Source organism: Geotrypetes seraphini, chromosome 8 (genome assembly GCF_902459505.1).
Source record: "Geotrypetes seraphini chromosome 8, aGeoSer1.1, whole genome shotgun sequence".
Classification (NCBI taxonomy): domain Eukaryota; kingdom Metazoa; phylum Chordata; class Amphibia; order Gymnophiona; family Dermophiidae; genus Geotrypetes; species Geotrypetes seraphini.
In genome coordinates this window covers 170,859,199-170,877,079 of record NC_047091.1, presented here as the reverse complement: position 1 = coordinate 170,877,079, position 17,881 = coordinate 170,859,199, and the positions used below count along the sequence as shown (strand labels likewise).

Genomic DNA, 17,881 nt, shown 5'->3' with positions numbered 1-17,881 from the left:
ATGCTCGTAATCCAAAATGCTCGTTTATCAAAGCGAGTTTCCCCATAGGAAATAATGGAAACTCGCTTTGATGCGTTCCCCCCCCCCCCCGAGAACCGGCATTGCTCCCCTCGAAGGCCCCCCCCCGCGATCAGGCACCCCCCCTGCGATCCGGCACCCCCCCTGCCTCGAACCGGCACCCCCCCGCCACGATCCGACCCTCCCTGACACGATTGGGCACCCCCCGCCGCTTCTTACCCTCATCTGGGCACTCTTGAAAATCGGCTTCCTCCTCTGCTGGGCCTTAAGCATCTGAGCGTGAACTCGCAGGCCCAGCAGACGAGTAGGCCGATCTTCAAGAGCCCAGATGAGGGTAAGAAGCGGCGGGGGGGGGGGGGTGCCCAATTGTGTTGGGGGGGATGTCGGATCGTGTCGGGGGAGTGCCCAATCGTGTCGGGGGGGGGGTCAGATCGTGGCGGGGGGAGAGGTGCCCAATCGTATCGGGGGGGGGGTGGGATCATGGCAGGGGGGTGCCAGTTCGAGGCAGGGGGGGTGCCGGATCACACGGGGGGGGGTGCTCGTAAATCGAGCCATGCTCGGTTTCCGAGGCACCGATTTTGCAAATATTTTGCTCGTCTTGCAAAACACTCGCAAACCGGTGCACTCGTAAACCGAGGTACCACTGTACATGCAATGCTTTGCCCCAGTCCAGCGTCTGCAAAAATTGCTGCACAGTAATTATGCAACCATAAAAGTTGTCAAAGACTACTTACATTGGTTCCCTTGAAACAGGCACTTCTATAACAAAGGCAACTAAAAATGACCCCCAGAATAAAATTAATCAACAAGAAAAGCAGAGGGATAGAGATGTTAGTTATAAGGGTGAAGAATCTTTAATTTTGTTTCACATTGTAAATTTGTCAGCGTACACAGTTTAGAGTAAATCTCCCCCCCCTCCAAAAAAAAAAAAAAAAGAATCACCAGTATGTACATGGGTGCATCACCTTGTTTTGGCACTGGCTTTTGCTCAGTTTTTGTGATCAGTCCTCAGCTAAGAGCAGAAGGAAGTGCTAGAGAGCCTCATTTTCAAGGCTATGAACAAGGCAACCTCCCCCCAACCCCCTGCGACTTCATTGGTTTAAAGAGAAATAAAATCCTATTTCTGAACACTGCTGTATGAAATATTGCAAGAGAGTAAAAACTCATTTTAGAAGGTAAAGAATTTATCATTGCCATATTGCCTACAGTTTTATTACAGAATAAAATGAAATCAGTTGCAACTCTTTTTCTTACATTAAATACACAATGGCCGTTGTACAAGCACGGAAACAGGATCTTTGAGTTTAAGTAGTCAACGGTAATAAAGACTTTTTAATGCAGAGTGGGAGGGAGATAAGCTTTGGTCAGATTCCAAGATTTAGAATCTTCTCTCCACATAAGAGTGGAATGAAAGTATTTAGACAGGGTGGTTACAAAGTTTATGACATTAGAAACCTTGGCAAAACTCTTACCAGTCTGCACCATTTCATTTGAAGCAAGACAGTTGTTCCACCTTTTTAGTCAACATTACGTTGCGGTCTTACAGAAAAGGCCCTTTATAACAATACTTGCAAAGGCAGTCTGTATAGAAAACCAGAGGCTGTACTTAATCCCTTCCGGAGGCATCTCTTGTCATCGAAACTCAACATCATTCAAAGCCGCTAACAGCTTAAGTAAGTCTTACATACTGGAGACGGCGAGGAAAAGCCCTCGACTCAGCCTAATTGCTGGTTCTGTTACAGTTAGAGATTATTCAAGATCATAACATGAACTAAGCAAGATTATTTGCTTATTTGTAATTTCCAGTTAAGCAAGATAAGTCTCTGAGAAAAAAGTTCTTCCTAGGGTAACTGCAAACAAGGACTTTGTAGGTCATGTCCCACTTGTAATTTGCTTTTTAAAGATGATCACAAGAAGTTTAAGATAAGAAACTACTTTTTAAAAAATGTTATTCTATAGCTCTGAACACTGCAAAAAACACAGTAGCTAAATAATACATTTTAAGTAGCATTGCATTCTATCACTGAATGAAAATAAATGCATTTCTTTGCTAACAAAATCATTGGCAAGCCAATGGATAAACCAACATAAGGAAAAAATACAAGTAGGAAGATTTCATCCACAGTAACAAAAATAAAGGTGCTATGAACAGTGGATGGTGTAAGTTATAAATAAAGCTTTTTGTTGAGGTGCGTTTCTGGTGGTGCAAACTCCACTAACGAACCACATGTAACTGTTCCTCCCAGCATCGGCCTCATCTCTGAACGTGCTCTTGGGAGTGGAGTTGAATCATCGTCCAGGAGCAAAGATAAAATCGAGAGCTTGGCGTTCGGCGGCTGCCACATTTGGGTGCCATAGGTCAACCATAAAGATTGCTCGAGGCCCATCATCTGCCGAACCTAAGCAGCAGAGAACAAACAGTGAGTTGATGAGACAGAGGTCTGCTGGCTACTGTGCCAGGTTGCCTGTGTGATCAAATAGATGGTCCCGTGCTCCTTGTAAACACAGTAATTGACAGATGAAGCTCAACTTGAGCCCAGCTGAGATTCTTCTGCTTTGGGAAGATGAGCATATAAAAAACAAGGAGAAAAGCTCATGTTGAGCTGCATATGGAAAGTTACATGTATGCCTTCCTGAACCCTAACTAAACACGTTTATTCAATAAACAGTGACCAGAAGAATAACTCATCCTCTATAATATATAAAGCCAGTGCAAACTCACTCTACCATTATCCCTTCAACAATGTCCCTCTCCCAAATACAACTCCCAACCTTTCCATCCTTTTCCTACCATTGCCCAAATATGTTAAACCTTAAACGGAATCACATATCCCATAGTGTCTACCATCAAAATATTAGGTGCTCATTTGGATAGGAATCTATCTATGATTAATCAAGTTGATGAATTGGTGAAAGAATGTTTCTTCATGCTTTGGAAACTTACCCCCTCCCCCTTTTCCAAAACTGCAATAGTGTTTTTTAGTGCAGGCCGGCCCGCTGAATGCTCTGCGCTGCTCCTGACATTCAGTGCATCGGCCTGCACTAAAAAACACTATCACGGTTTTGTAAAGAGGAGTGGGGGGTGGGGTTAGAGTGATCAGATTGTATTTTGATGATAAATTTTTTTAGATTGTTAGTTCAGTCCTTCGTCTTGAGTACCCTGGACAATTGCAATATTATTCATCTGGCTGGCAACAAAAAAAAACGTGGCTCAATTTCAATTTATACAGAACACAGCAATCTGTCTGATTTTTAAATTGAAAAAAAGTCAGACCAACTGGCTCCCTATGGAAGCTAGAGTGCAGTTTAAGTTTGGTTGCCTGTGTTACAAAGTAATATCTGGTATGGCTCCAGCCTACTTAGTAGATCAATTAATTTTTTTCCCTTCATAGACATCCTACTCGAATAGCTACACTTTTTTTATTTTCCATCGCTTAAAAGTTGCCGCTATAAAAGATGTCATGAGAGTGTGTGGTGCAGTGGTTTAATGTCGGATTAAACATAGAATTTTCCTAAAAAGCATGAAGATGGAATGCAGCATTTCTACTCACAGTAACACTTAAAGCACAGTTACTTACCGTAACAGGTGTTATCCAGGGACAGCAGGCAGATATTCTTAACGTATGGGTGACGTCACCGACGGAGCCCCGGTACGGACCTTTTTAACTAGAAAGTTCTAGTTGGCCGCACCGCGCATGCGCGGGTGCCTTCCCGCCCGACGGAGGAGTGCGTGGTCTCCAGTTAAGATAAGCCAGCTAAGAAGCCAACCCGGGGAGGTGGGTGGGTCGTAAGAATATCTGCCTGCTGTCCCTGGATAACACCTGTTACGGTAAGTAACTGTGCTTTATCCCAGGACAAGCAGGCAGCATATTCTTAACGTATGGGTGACCTCCAAGCTAACAGAGAGGGAGGGGGGATGGTTGGCCATTAGGAAAATAAATTTTGTAACACAGATTGGCCGAAGTGTCCATCCCGTCTGGAGAAGGTATCCAGGCAGTAGTGAGTAGTGAACGTGTGAACTGAAGACCAAGTGGCCGCCTTGCAGATTTCCTCAATAGGCGTGGAACGGAGGAAAGCCACAGAAGCAGCCATAGCTCTGACCCTGTGGGCCGTGACAGAACGCAATACAGGCAGCAAGCCAATTGGACAGCGTTCGTTTAGAGACAGGACGACCCAGACGGTTGGGATCGAAGGTCAGAAAAAGTTGAGGAGAGGATCGGTGAGCCCTGGTACGGTCAAGGTAGTATGCAAGGGCACGTTTACAATCCAGTGTGTGTAACGCCTGTTCCCCAGGATGAGAATGGGGTTTCGGGAAGAAGACAGGCAATACAATAGATTGGTTGAGGTGAAAAGCCGAAACCACCTTGGGAAGGAATTTAGGATGGGTACGCAGAACCACCTTGTCATGGTGAAAAACAGTGAACGGTGGATCGGCGACCAGTGCATGCAGCTCACTGACCCTCCTGGCAGAGGTGATGGCAATGAGGAAAAGCACCTTCCATGTGAGAAGTTTGAGCGAAGTAGTAGCAAGAGGCTCAAAAGGAGGTTTCATGAGGGCAGACAAAACCACATTTAGGTCCCAGACGACAGGAGGAGGCTGTAGAGGTGGTTTGATGTTGAAGAGGCCTCTCATGAAGCGGGAAACCAGAGGGTGAGCCGTGAGAGGTTTTCCGAGGATAGGCTCATGAAACGCAGTGATGGCACTGAGGTGGACTCTGATTGAGGTAGACTTGAGACCAGCCTCGGACAGAGAGAGCAGATAGTCCAGAATGGTCTCTACCGCCAATGAGGTGGGATTGTGATGATGCAGGAGGCACCAAGAGGAAAACCGGGTCCACTTCTGATGGTAACATTGGAGCGTGGAGGGTTTCCTGGAGGCATCCAGAATGCGACGGACAGGCTGAGACAGGGTATCTGGAGAGGTCAGCCCGAGAGAAACCAAGCAGTCAGGTGGAGGGAAGACAGATTGGGGTGCAGTAGAGACTGATGCTGCTGTGTAAGCAGAGTAGGAAACACAGGAAGAGGAATGGGCTCCCTGGAGCTGAGCTGGAGCAGGAGGGAGAACCAGTGCTGTCGGGGCCACCGGGGGGCGATGAGAATCATGGTGGCCCTGTCCTTGCGGAGCTTGAACAAGGTCCGCGACATCAGAGGGAGTGGAGGAAAGGCATAGAGGAACCGATCCGTCCAGTCGAGTAGGAATGCATCTGGGGTCAGACGATGCGGAGAGAAGAGTCTGGAACAGAACTGGGGCAGCTGATGGTTGTGAGGAGCTGCAAACAGGTCCACTTGCGGGGTGCCCCAGCGAGCAAAAATGGAGTGGAGAGTAGGAGGGTCCAGGGTCCACTCGTGAGGTTGCAGGATGCGGCTGAGCTGGTCGGCCAGGGAGTTCTGTTCGCCCTGGATATAGACAGCCCTGAGGGACAGATTGTGGGCTATGGCCCAGGTCCAGATTCGGAGGGCCTCCTGACAAAGGGGACGAGATCCGGTGCCGCCTTGCTTGTTGATGTAGTACATGGCGACTTGGTTGTCCGTGCACAGGAGAAGAACCTGAGGGTAGAGGAGATGCTGGAAAGCCTTGAGAGCATAAAACATGGCTCTGAGCTCCAGGAAGTTGATGTGATGTTGACGCTCCTGAGGGGTCCAAAGTCCCTGGGTGCGGAGATCGCCCAAGTGGGCCCCCCATGCATAGGGGGAAGCATCCGTGGTTATGACCATGGAATGAGGAGGCGGATGGAAGAGAAGTCCCCTGGAGAGATTTGAGGAGTTCAACCACCATTGAAGAGATTGCTGAAGAGACGATGTCACAGAGATGGGATGAGAAAGAAGATTCGTGGTCTGTGACCATTGGTTGGCAAGGGTCCATTGAGGTATCCTGAGGTGGAGTCGTGCCAGAGGAGTCACATGGACTGTTGAGGCCATGTGGCCTAGAAGGACCATCATCTGGCGAGCGGGGATGGATGGATGAAGGAGCACCTGCCGGCAAAGGTGAAGTAGCGTCCAGTGCCGGTCGGCAGGAAGGAACGCCCTCATCTGATTGGTATCGAGAACTGCTCCGATGAACTGCAGGCGCTGCGTAGGAAGCAGATGTGACTTGGGATAATTGATCTCGAACCCCAAGAGATGGAGGAAAGAGATGGTTTGATGAGTGGCTTGCAGCACAAGCGGAGATGTAGGTGCTTTCACCAACCAATCGTCCAAGTATGGGAACACTTGTAGGTTGTGGGACCTGAGAAAAGCCGCTACCACAATCAGGCACTTGGTGAACACCCTGGGTGATGATGCGAGACCAAAGGGCAGCACCTTGTACTGATAGTGGTGATTTTGTATCTGGAATCGGAGGTAGCGACGCGAAGCCTGATGGATTGGGATGTGAGTGTAGGCCTCCTTGAGGTCCAGGGAACATAGCCAGTCGTGTTGAGATAGAAGAGGATAAAGCGTGGCCAGGGAGAGCATTCTGAACTTTTCTTTGACCAAACACTTGTTGAGGTTCCTGAGGTCTAAGATGGGACGAAGATCTCCCGTTTTCTTGGGTACCAGGAAGTAGCAGGAGTAAAATCCCTGACCCCTTTGGTCTGGAGGAACTTCTTCGATGGCATTGAGGAGGAGGAGGGATTGGACCTCCCTGAGGAGGAGAGGAGTTTGGGAGGAGTGAGAAGCAGACTCTACGGGAGGATGATCTATGGGAAGAGTCTGGAACCTTAGTGAGTATCCGTGGCGGATGATGTTGAGAACCCACAGGTCTGATGTGATGGCCTCCCAGCGTTGGAGAAAGATGGTGAGGCGGCCTCCGATAGGTTGAGGAAGAGGCATCGAAGGGTGGAGACTGGCTATGCCCTGGAGAAAGGAGTCAAAAGGGCTGAGGAGGTTTAGTCTGAGGGAGAGGCTTGGTCGCCTGGTGAGACTGAGAGCGAGCCTGAGTGTGCTGTTGTTGGCGAGGACGGCGAGATTGCTGCTGAGGAGGATTCAGCGGCCTAGCAGAGAATCGACGTTGATAAGAGGACTGAGGCCTGTATGGTCGTGCCGGTGGAGTTTTCTTTTTGGGTTTAATGAGGGTGTCCCATCTGGTCTCATGAGCCGAAAGTTTTTGTGTTGTGGTATCAAGAGACTCCCCAAAAAGTTCGTCACCAAGACAGGGCGCGTTGGCGAGACGGTCCTGGTGGTTTACATCAAGGTCAGACACCCTCAGCCAGGCTAGGCGTCGCATGGCCACAGCCAGTGCGGAGGCTCGTGAAGTAAGCTCGAAGGAGTCGTAAATCGAGCGCACCATAAACTTTCTGAGCTGAAGGAGGTTGGAAATCTGCTGTTGGAAGAGTGGGACCTTACGCTCAGGTATATATTTTTCTAGAGCAGAAAGTTGTTGGACCAGGTGTTTCATATAAAATGAAAAATGAAAGGTGTAATTGTTGGCTCTGTTAGCCAGCATGGCATTTTGGTACAGGCGCTTTCCAAATTTGTCCATTGTCTTTCCCTCTCTGCCAGGAGGGGTGGAGGCATAAACGCTGGAGCCTTGAGATTTTTTGAGAGTGGACTCTACAAGGAGGCTCTCATGGGGCAATTGGGGTTTGTCAAATCCCGGAATAGGGATGACCCGGTATAAGCTGTCCAGTTTTTTAGGGGCACCTGGAACAGTCAATGGAGTCTCCAAATTTTTATAAAATGTTTTCCGGAGGATATCATGTACAGGAAGTTTAAGAAACTCCTTGGGAGGTTGGTCGAAGTCCAAAGCTTCTAAAAAGGCCTGGGACTTCTTAGAGTCGGACTCAAGGGGGATGGAGAGAGCCGCTGACATCTCCCGAAGGAACTTCGTGAAGGAGGATTGCTCAGGCTTAGAAGTGGTTTCAGCCATGGAGGGTTCCTCATCTGTAGAAGAGGCATCCTCCTCGGTACCGAGTGGGGATTGTTCCCATAGGTCTGGGTCCCTGATAGCCGGTTCAGTATGGCGGGTTTTAGAAAGGGACTTGCCAGATCGCATGGATACGGTGCCGGGGGATGAAGACCGGCGTCGATCTCTGTCCCTGGAGGAATGGTGCCGATCCCGATCCCGAGACGACCGGCGTCGATCTGGGGCCTGGGAAGGGTCCTCTGCCGAGCAAGTCTGAAGTGCAGGCTGAGCAGATAAGACCGGCATGGATGTGTTCAACGGTACCGAGGGGGTGGATACCGGTGGAGCGGTGCGAAGCTCGGGCTGGACCGGTACCGGAAGGAGCGGTGCCAGTAAGGTTGGAAGGAGCTGTTGGAGTTGCTTCTGTAGCTGCTCCTGAAGCTTGTCCTGGAGGATGGCCGAGATTCGGTCCTCCAATGGGGGCACCGGTACCGCTTTAGATTTCTTCGGTACCATAGGTGCTGCTCGACGCTCCGGCGATGAGGAGGCCGATGACGAGGCACTCACCGTGATCGGAGCGGAGCGTTTACGGGAGCGGCGGGACGTCGGAAGAACCGGGGTCACCGCTGTAGCTGGAGGTCGCTCAAGGGAAGTGGAAGGCATCTTAGCCGGCTTACCTGGCGCTATCGACCCCGAAGGAGGATCAGGCGGTGTCGATGTGGTCGGTGCCGATTTAGGCGGTGCCGTCGACGTCGGGGCCTGATCCATGGTAGAACCGGTACCGAAAAGAATATTTTGCTGTATTTGCCGGTTCTTAAGAGTGCGTTTCTTGAGAGTAGCACAGCGGGTGCAGGTGTCAGCCCGATGCTCTGGACCCAAACACTGAAGGCACCAGTTGTGTGGGTCAGTTAAAGAGATCGGGCGTGCACACCGCTGGCACTTCTTGAAGCCCGGTTGAGGGGGCATGAAGGGAAACACGGCCTCCGCGAAATCAAACCCGGAGGCTTGGATGATTACAACAGGCCCCGCCGGGGCCGGCTGCAAAAATAAGGAAAAAGACACGAAAAGAATTTTTTTTTTTTTTTTTTAGAAGAATGAAGTCGAAAGACAAAAATAGAACCAAAATTGGATCAAAAATCGCGAGCGGGAAGGCAAATTGAGAGTTTTCAACGGCCGTTGAAAAGCACATGCGTCTTCTTCGCTCCGCGGAAACGAAGAAACTGGAGACCACGCACTCCTCCGTCGGGCGGGAAGGCACCCGCGCATGCGCGGTGCGGCCAACTAGAACTTTCTAGTTAAAAAGGTCCGTACCGGGGCTCCGTCGGTGACGTCACCCATACGTTAAGAATATGCTGCCTGCTTGTCCTGGGATAAAATAACTTCCACACTTTTTACAGGAAAAAAGGCATAGGAAATGGGCAGACTGAATGGACCATGCTGGCCTTTACCTGCCATCATTTACTATGTGGCTAATATTCTGAATACGTCCACAATTGTTCTTTCAGGCTAAAAGTGTTGAATATGTGATCATCTCTGGGAAAAGATGCCTAAAGTTGAAGATCCAAAATGCTGAGCATGATCTGTTTTTCACGTCATGGGCCCACAGACAGTCTGCAAAAGTTACTTTTCAATTTCTGTAACTTTTTAAAAAAAAATTTTTTTCCACATAAAAGGATTGGGTTTGGACTGTCATATTACAAATTGTTTGCTCTAACAGAATTCAATAAAACCTAATTTTTGTTTTGAGTGACTTTACGTAGTCACCTTTTCCCATAAAAGATCACACATATATATATATATATATATATATATATATATATATATATAGTGGTACCTTGGATTACGAGCATAATCCATTCCAGGAGCATGCTCGTAATCCAAAATGCTCATTTAATCAAAGTGAGTTTCCCCATAAGAAATAATGGAAACTCGCTTTGATGCGTTCCCCCCCCATGAGAACCGGCATTGCTCCCCCCGAAGGCATCTAAGCATGCTCAAGGCCTGCGAGTTCACGTTTAGAACGTGAACTCTCAGGCCTTGAGCATGCTCAGATGCTCAAGGCCTAGCAGAAGAGGAGGCCAATCTTCGGGCACCGGCACCAAGCACAGGACATGCCGGTGCCCAGATGAGGGTAAGAAGCGTCGGGGGGGGTGTGCCGGATCATGATGGGGGGGGGTGCCCAATCGCATCGGGGGGGGGGGATCACGGGGGGAGGGTGGCGGATTGCGGGGGGGGGGGGGGGCACTCATAAATCGAGCCATGCTTGGTTTCTGAGGCACCGATTTTGCAAATGTTTTGCTCGTCTTGCAAGACACTCGCAAACCGGTGCACTCGTAAACCGAGGTACCACTGTATATGAATAGATCAGTGAAACAAATTCCTCCTTATTCTGAACTGAATTCTTTAGAGGGCTGAATATGGAAAATGTACAAAGGTGTGAAGACTTTTATAAGACACAGTAACTGGCATTACATTTGCATAGCTCCTGTTTACATTATTTAGTTATGACTTTTCAATCTTTCATATGGATGAGTTGTACTTGTCTATGCAAGCTGCTGGCAAATGATATAACCTTCAAGTGTGCTACTCTCCATCCCTTCTCTAAAAATGGTGCAATTAGCTGGGATAAGGACATGAATGCTTTCTTATTGGCCTGCATCTTTGGAATTTGTTGCCCACTTTTATGAGAGCCACAAATGATTTTTCTGTTTTTGAGCAATTTCAGGTTTAAGTTACTTCATTTATTGCATTTCTCATTTCAGTTTAATCGATCACCACTCTTGCTATTTATTCTGTAAGGTGGAATCTACACAGCGTTGCATAGGATTGTTATAAAATGTTGCCAGTGATACATCAGAGCCTGTATGGATCTGTTCCTTTGAACTTTCAATCTTTGTGGGAGGTGTATCAGTCGAGCAGGAACTTAAGGTCTGAGGGTACTATGAGATTAACCTCCTTGCAAAACATATTGATGGATACGGGTAACCAGAGTCTCCAACTGGGAGCACCCGGCTTGGCCTCCGCGTGTGCGGGTCGCCGGAATAGATGGACCTAGGGTCTGATCCGGCGTAGGCATTTCTTATGTTCTTATGAAATGGGGAAAACTGTCCGGTATGTTAAATCCAGAGTGGCAATGTTGTCTGTAGCAGGGGGTCAAATTTTGGAATTACCTCCCTGGTATCCTGAGGACCTGTTCAGACTGCTTACAATTTAGAAAGATGTTGAAGGCACAACTAACTGTTTGTGGAGGCTTTTTTTTTTTAACTACCTGGTAGATTTATTTTAAGCTGTAGTTATTGCACTTTATATACAGTGATGGCTAATGTGTAAATTATTTGAGCTCTCAAAACTATTTTTAGGGGATGAGATTGCTATGTAATTGCAATGTTATTTGAATGTGTGAATTATTGTGAATGTTTTTCAATTGTTAACTGCTTAATTTTAGGCGGTTTATAAATATTAGAAATAAATATATAAATAAATCTATATATATATATATATATAAAATCGGAGGTATGTATGTGTGTATGTATGTGTGTATGTGCCACGATCACGCAAAAACGGCTTGACCGATTTGAACGAAACTTGGTATGCAGATCCCTCACTACCTGGGGTGATATGTTCTGGGGGTCTCGCGGCCCACCTGCACACGTGGGCGGAGCTACAAACATAAAATCAGATTTCACCCATTCATGTCAATGGAAAAAATGTAAAAAGCTGCCATTCTCACAGTAATTCAAAAACGGCTTGACCGATTTGAACGAAACTTGGTATGCAGATCCCTCACTACCTGGGGTGATATGTTCTGGGGGTCTCGCGGCCCACATGCACACGTGGGCGGAGCTACAAACAGAAAATCATATTTCACCCATTCATGTTAATGGAAAAAATGTAAAAAGCTGCCATTCTCACAGTAATTCCAAAACGGCTTCACCGATTTGAACGAAACTTGGTATGCAGATCCCTCACTACCTGGGGTGATATGTTCTGGGGGTCTCGCGGCCCACAACTCTATGTTGCTTGCTCAAGGGTGGGTTCACCCAAGAATTTATATGTTCTTGCTCCAGGAGGTGAAATGAAAAATGTTGTTTATAATCACGTTTTGCGTTAGTTGTATTGTATTCATTTTGTCAAATATTTCACATTATAATTTGAATATTGTACTTTTTATTAAGCTGTAAAAAAATAATTTCATTCACCACTATAAAGTATCTTTATTTGAATCCATTTACAGTGTTATTGCTATAATTAAATACCCGTGCAACGCCGGGGCATCAGCTAGTTAGAAATATAAATATTTTAAATAGTCCTAAATGTTCTAAATATTGGCTAAAAAAATGATAAGAACTTTGAGCTAATTTAGGAAGAATGCTTCTCTTTATGTTTGTCTTGGCTACTTGTTGCCTTACTTAGGGATCCTTTTACGAAGCCACGTAGGCAGTTTTAGCGCACGCTAAACCCCGCGCTACGCGGCTAGAACTAACGCCAGCTCAATACTGGGGTTAGCGTCTAGCGCGGCTGGCAGTTTAGCGTGCGCTATTACGCGTGTTAGACTGTTAATGCGGCTTCGTAAAAGGAGCCCTTAATCACTAATTCACATTTATCGTTCAATTAAAAATGAACTTTTAAAAAAAAATTCACACTTTTAATTTGTAAGAACTATTTTATAGCTACAAAGTTCATCTAATAAGCATTTTTATAACCAAACAATCCATTGTTCTGCAAGCCCAGTTGGCTATTAAGAGGGAGGGCCGTGTGTTTTCCACATGTTGTGGCTCTTAAGTGAATATGTTGAGTATGTTTGCATAACCAAGCTCGGCAAATTAACCTACCTCTCAGACCAAATATATGCAGCTCTGCCCAATAGGACCATTTTCAGCCCTGGAAGACGACTGCTGTTAAAGGACTTACCTTCGTGGAAAGCAGCGTGCAGAAAAGAATCATCAAACAGAAGACATCGTCCTTCTGCCCAGCACTGCGGCTCTCCCCCAACCACCAGTTCACAATTACTGGGAGTCTTCAGACCTTCAATTGCAAGACATGCAGAGAAAATAATCAGCTTATACTATGGCTTTCCAAACCTGTCCTGGGGTCCTTGAAGCCAGTCAATCAGGACAGCCATGAACAACACAGAGAAAATTTGTAGACACACTGGATTTCTAATGCATGCAAAATGTATCTTATGCATATTTCATATTTACTACCGATATGGTAAGATTAAGTTCTTACCTTGATAATCTTTCCAACATAAAGGAACACGAGTCTTGACCAGTGGGTTATTCACCTCTACCTAAGTAGGCAAAATACTTATGTATACCTTATGTATATTTCATATTCACTGCAGCTAGGTAAGAGTATCTCGCAGCTATCAGCTATACAAGCTTGACTGCCTAGAACAGGGATTCTCCACCAGTTCTTAGGGTACACCCAGCCTCGGTAGTAAGATTTTTAGAATCTCAACAATGAATATGCATGAGATTTTATTTATTTTTAGCATTTATCTACCACTTATAGCTTAAGTGGTTTACATTTAGGCGCTCAAGCTTTTTTCCTTATCCGTCTTGGTGGGCTCATGCTCTATCTAATGTACCTGGGGCAACGGGGGATTAAGTCAGGGGTCTCAAAGTCCCTCCTTGAGGGCCGCAATCCAGTCGGGTTTTCAGGATTTCCCCAATGAATATGCATGAGATCTATGTGCATGCACTGCTTTCAGTGCATATTCATTGGGGAAATCCTGAAAACCCGACTGGATTGCGGCCCTCAAGGAGGGACTTTGAGATCCCTGGATTAAGTGATTTGTAAAAGTATCCCAAGAAAACCAATAAGTGAAATCAAAATAACAGCAAATACTACTTACAAAAAGGTTGGGGCGGAGACCTTTGCCTGATAAGTTCTTTTGAGGACTGTTTGGTTGGGCAGACTGGATGACCATTCGGGTCTTTATCTGCCGTCATTTACTATGTTACTATATTATGTTACCGAACTGTAATTAAGTTTCAAGTTTTATTACCATTTGATGAATCGCTTATACAAATTTTCTAAGCGATGTACAATTTAAAAAGCCACTAGATAGTGGTCTCACATACAATTGGACAAACTAATCACAAAACAAACTACATAAATCAATTAACATTTTAGCAATTGAATTAGAGACAAACATGATTGAAGAGGAAAGGAGGGAAAAGTTACAACTTCATTCTCTATTGGAAATTACATAAAAGGAAAAAACAGTGGGGAGGAAAGGGGATTAATGAGTTTGATATTCGTACCAAAATGTAAGGGGTCCAAGATAGGCCATATTACACATCAAAAGCGTCTTGAAACAAAAAAGTTTTTAAAATTTTTTTAAAAGATGAAAGATCTTTTTCATTTCTAATATAACTTGGCAGAGAATTCCACAATTTAGGGGCCATAACAGGAAATATATCATTTCTTCTTGTGCCAATGATTTTCAAAGAGGGAATTGTTAGTAAGTTTGAAGAAGATGATCGTAGAGAGCGTGGGGCATTGTATGGAATAATCATTCTTGACATAAATTGTGGTTCGTTGAAGATTAGTACTTTGAATACTAAAAATAGAATCTTGAAGTTAATTCGGTGGGAGATGGGAAGCCAATGTGATTTAATCATTAGTGGTGTGACATGATCATATTTTTTCGCTTTGTTCAGGGTACAGCAGTCAAATTTTGTTGCTTCAACTGACATTCGCTAACAGCACTAACTGTCAATTGAAAACATTACTATTTTAGTTACAGTTGTTAATAACACCAGCTTTAACATAAGCAAAGGAGGTTTTTCTGCCTATGACATTATTTACCCTCTCTGTTAGAGGAGGGTTCTTCCCTAAAGGGGTTCTGAGGCTTTTCCTCCTTTTTGTAAGTGTTATTTGCTGTTATTTTGATTTCATCTATTGGTTCACAGCTTTTTTTTTTTTTTTGGGGGGGGGGGGACTTTTACAACAATTCTAGCTGTGTTGGGTTATTTAGAGGGATTAAGTGACTTGCCCAGAGTCACAAGGAGCAGCATGGGATTTGAACCCACAACCTCAGGGTGCTGTAGCTCTACACACTGTGCCACACACTTCCTCAATCTCCAATATAGTGCTTCTACTATATGCAGATCTATCTCATGCATATTTATTGTGGTGATCCTGAAACCTCACTGGCTGGGTGTGTCTCAAAAACTGGGTTGAGAACCATTAGCATAGAAGAGACAGTGTTTATTGACTTTTGTTCCTTTTTGATCTATTGTTATTCACAGTAGGCACGCATCCAAGTTTCCACATTAAATCATCAGCCAAGTTCCCCTTCCTTCCACCACCATTTCATTTCAGACTATCTTTATCGCTGTTCTATTTGTTACAAAATCTAGCAAACTCTAAGAAAAAAGAAAAGAAAAGATGACTTTCCTCTAGGCCTTCCACCTCAATGTGTGTCCTTATAAGCAATCTTATTGGTGTCACCATCCTGCAAAATCTGAAGTAAGTTGTGTAGAGCTACAATCTTTGGGGTTACTGCAGGCCCTGCACAGCAGGTTGGTAGATTTGGAAAAGGAATTTCTGCAACATTTTTGTTTTTCTATGAGCAGGATGTGATTGTTCTTCATTCTAAATTCCATTAAGTTATTCCTCATTGTTGTCTCTACATAGACACATAGTGCCACATAAATGCCAAATGGCCCATCTAGTCTGCCTGTCCGCAGCATTCACTATCTCTTCCTCTCCCTAAGAGATCCCACATAGAGAATGGCGTGGGAAAAAAATTTGACCCCCCCCCCATCCCCGCAAACCATCTGATCCCATCCGCACAAGCCTTGAATAGTTATGATTTTATACTGAACTTATTTTATTAAAGTATAAAAAGAAACAATATTTTGTACAATTTGTCATTTTATAAATCACAAATAATACAGAGCAAGGATCAACAAAACCCCTGTCTTCCCTCTCTTCCCCCTCACAAAAATCCCCTCCACTATTGAGAAAATTGAAGTCAAATTACTACAGAATGCTATATAGAAAAATCAAGCTAACAAAATACTTCAGTCACACATGGCAGAAATAGTGTTAGGGGAGTGCAACTAAGGCAACCATCCCCTGGTCAGAGAGAGCCCTAATAAGCTAAAGAAGCACAGCCTGGGCTTTGCAGTTCCCAATTATGTCTAACACTAGCTCTAGCAGGATACATGTTTCAAATCTGATATATTCTAATCACAAAATAGAAAATAAAATTATTTGTTTCTACTTTTATTGTCTCATCATTTTATTCTTGTTGGTTTCAGGCACTGGTCTCTGTTTTCATTTGTTTTCTCTTAATTCACTTGGACGAAGGCTGGGAAGAAAGGACGGAGGCAGCCGTAGCAGGAGCCTGAACGGGGATGGCTGTGTAAGGCAAACACCCCCTAGAAGACCACAGAACTCACTGCAGGGGCAGCTAGGACCAGTTCCTGTCTTTCTAAAACAGGTCACCTGAGGCCATGGGCAAAACAGCGGAGCTTCCAGCCAAAACCAAAGGAAGACCTGCAGAAAAACTGTTTCTTAAGAGAAGCGGTAATGAGGCCTGACTAGACCCTGCCACTAAATCAAAACTGCATGCAGAAGCCGCTGTAGTGGAAAGGGAATCCCCAGCACCCTCGGTGGTCAAAATAGCTTTATCTTCCTGACTGCCAGCGGTTGAGGAAACCCCGGCATGGGCGGCAGGGGAAGTCTGGGCTTCTCCACCGCTTCCCATCAATGAGTGGTACACGCACAAAGGGGAACCCTGGTTGCCCTTCAAAGCAGCCAGAACACTTCGTGCACATGCCGGCTGCATCCACTGCTCAGCGCACACATAAAAACACACTTTTTCTGCTTTTTAAAAGCGCTCATAATGTACGCGCAGGAGATCTATGCACAAAATTGCCGGATAAACACGGCCGCCTCAGGCCCTTTTATGTTCTTTTCTTTTTTGTAAATCACAACCCATAGCTGTAAAGAACAAGAGAGCAGACCCCATGGGCTCTCTAAACTGTACTCTGTGCCTGAAATGTGGCCAGGCGTACAGTGAAGCTCCTCTAAAGAAGCAAAATATGAGGAGGTGGGGGGGAAAGATTGTGGTAAGAGCAGATATCATAGCTAGTTTTAATGAAATCTTTGGGATTAGATAATTTTGTACAATCTTGCGATTTGAAAGATATTTGGCGAATACTTCATTTTGATGGACGGGAATTTTCTTTTTGTTCTCATGTTCATAACTCTTTCTCAAGAATAGATTATATTTTAAAGAAAGGTTTGGACAATTTCCTAGAGGAAAAATCCATAGTCTATTATTGAGAAAGACATGGGGGAAGCCACTACTTGCCCTGGATCGGTAGCATGGCATATTGCTACTCCTTGGGTTTTGGCCAGGTACTAGAAACCTGGATTGGCCACCATAAGAATGGGCTACTTGGCTTGATGGACCATTGGTCTGACCTAGTAAGGCTATTCTTATGTTCTTAAATGTGAGGAGGGACTCAACCCTTTTGAGTGTGGCACCCCTGAGGTCAGCAGGACCCCTGAAAGGGTCTCCCAAGCTCTGTCTGGACAGCAAAAAGGGACAAGAGAAAGGTCACTAATCAGATCCAACAGGCCACAGGCCCTAACCAACCAAAGGAAAAACTGCAGAAGCTTACCATCTCCATCTGCTGGAGACTGAAAACAGACTGATTGCAGATGGGACTGCACAACCCACTTATACTACTGCCAAAAGTCAACATGTCTCAGTCTCCACCTGCTGGCAGAGGAGCGTAAACCCATCTGTTCTGTGCCAGTCTGGAGGAATGCTAAAGAATACTTTTTTTGCTGAAAAGGGTGGAAGATGCGCGGAATAGTCTCCCAGTAGAGGCACTGGAGACAAACACTGTGCCTGAATTCAAGAAACATGATGGCAGATAAAGGCCAAATGACCCATCCAATCTGCTTATCCGCAGTAACCATTATCTCTTCCTCTCTCTAAGAGATCCCACATGCCTATCCTAGGACAGTCGCACGGGATCTCTTAGGAAGAGGAGGAGATAGTGGATGCTG

The 17,881-nt window shown here is 45.5% G+C and overlaps 1 protein-coding gene across 4 annotated transcripts in view; it reads right to left on the bottom strand.

The window, feature by feature from the left end:
- Positions 1 to 1,214: 1,214 nt before the first annotated feature.
- Positions 1,215 to 17,881, bottom strand: part of ASPHD2 (aspartate beta-hydroxylase domain containing 2) — a 42,044-nt gene continuing 25,377 nt past the window's right edge. For all 4 annotated transcript variants that reach the window (XM_033956410.1, XM_033956409.1, XM_033956408.1 and 1 more), the window contains 2 exons: positions 12,752 to 12,865; positions 1,215 to 2,417 (listed from right to left, as the gene is read on the bottom strand). In XM_033956410.1, coding sequence (XP_033812301.1) covers positions 2,308 to 2,417; positions 12,752 to 12,865 — 224 coding nt within the window. In that variant the 3' untranslated portion in view covers positions 1,215 to 2,307. The remainder of the gene's footprint in view (positions 2,418 to 12,751; positions 12,866 to 17,881) is intronic.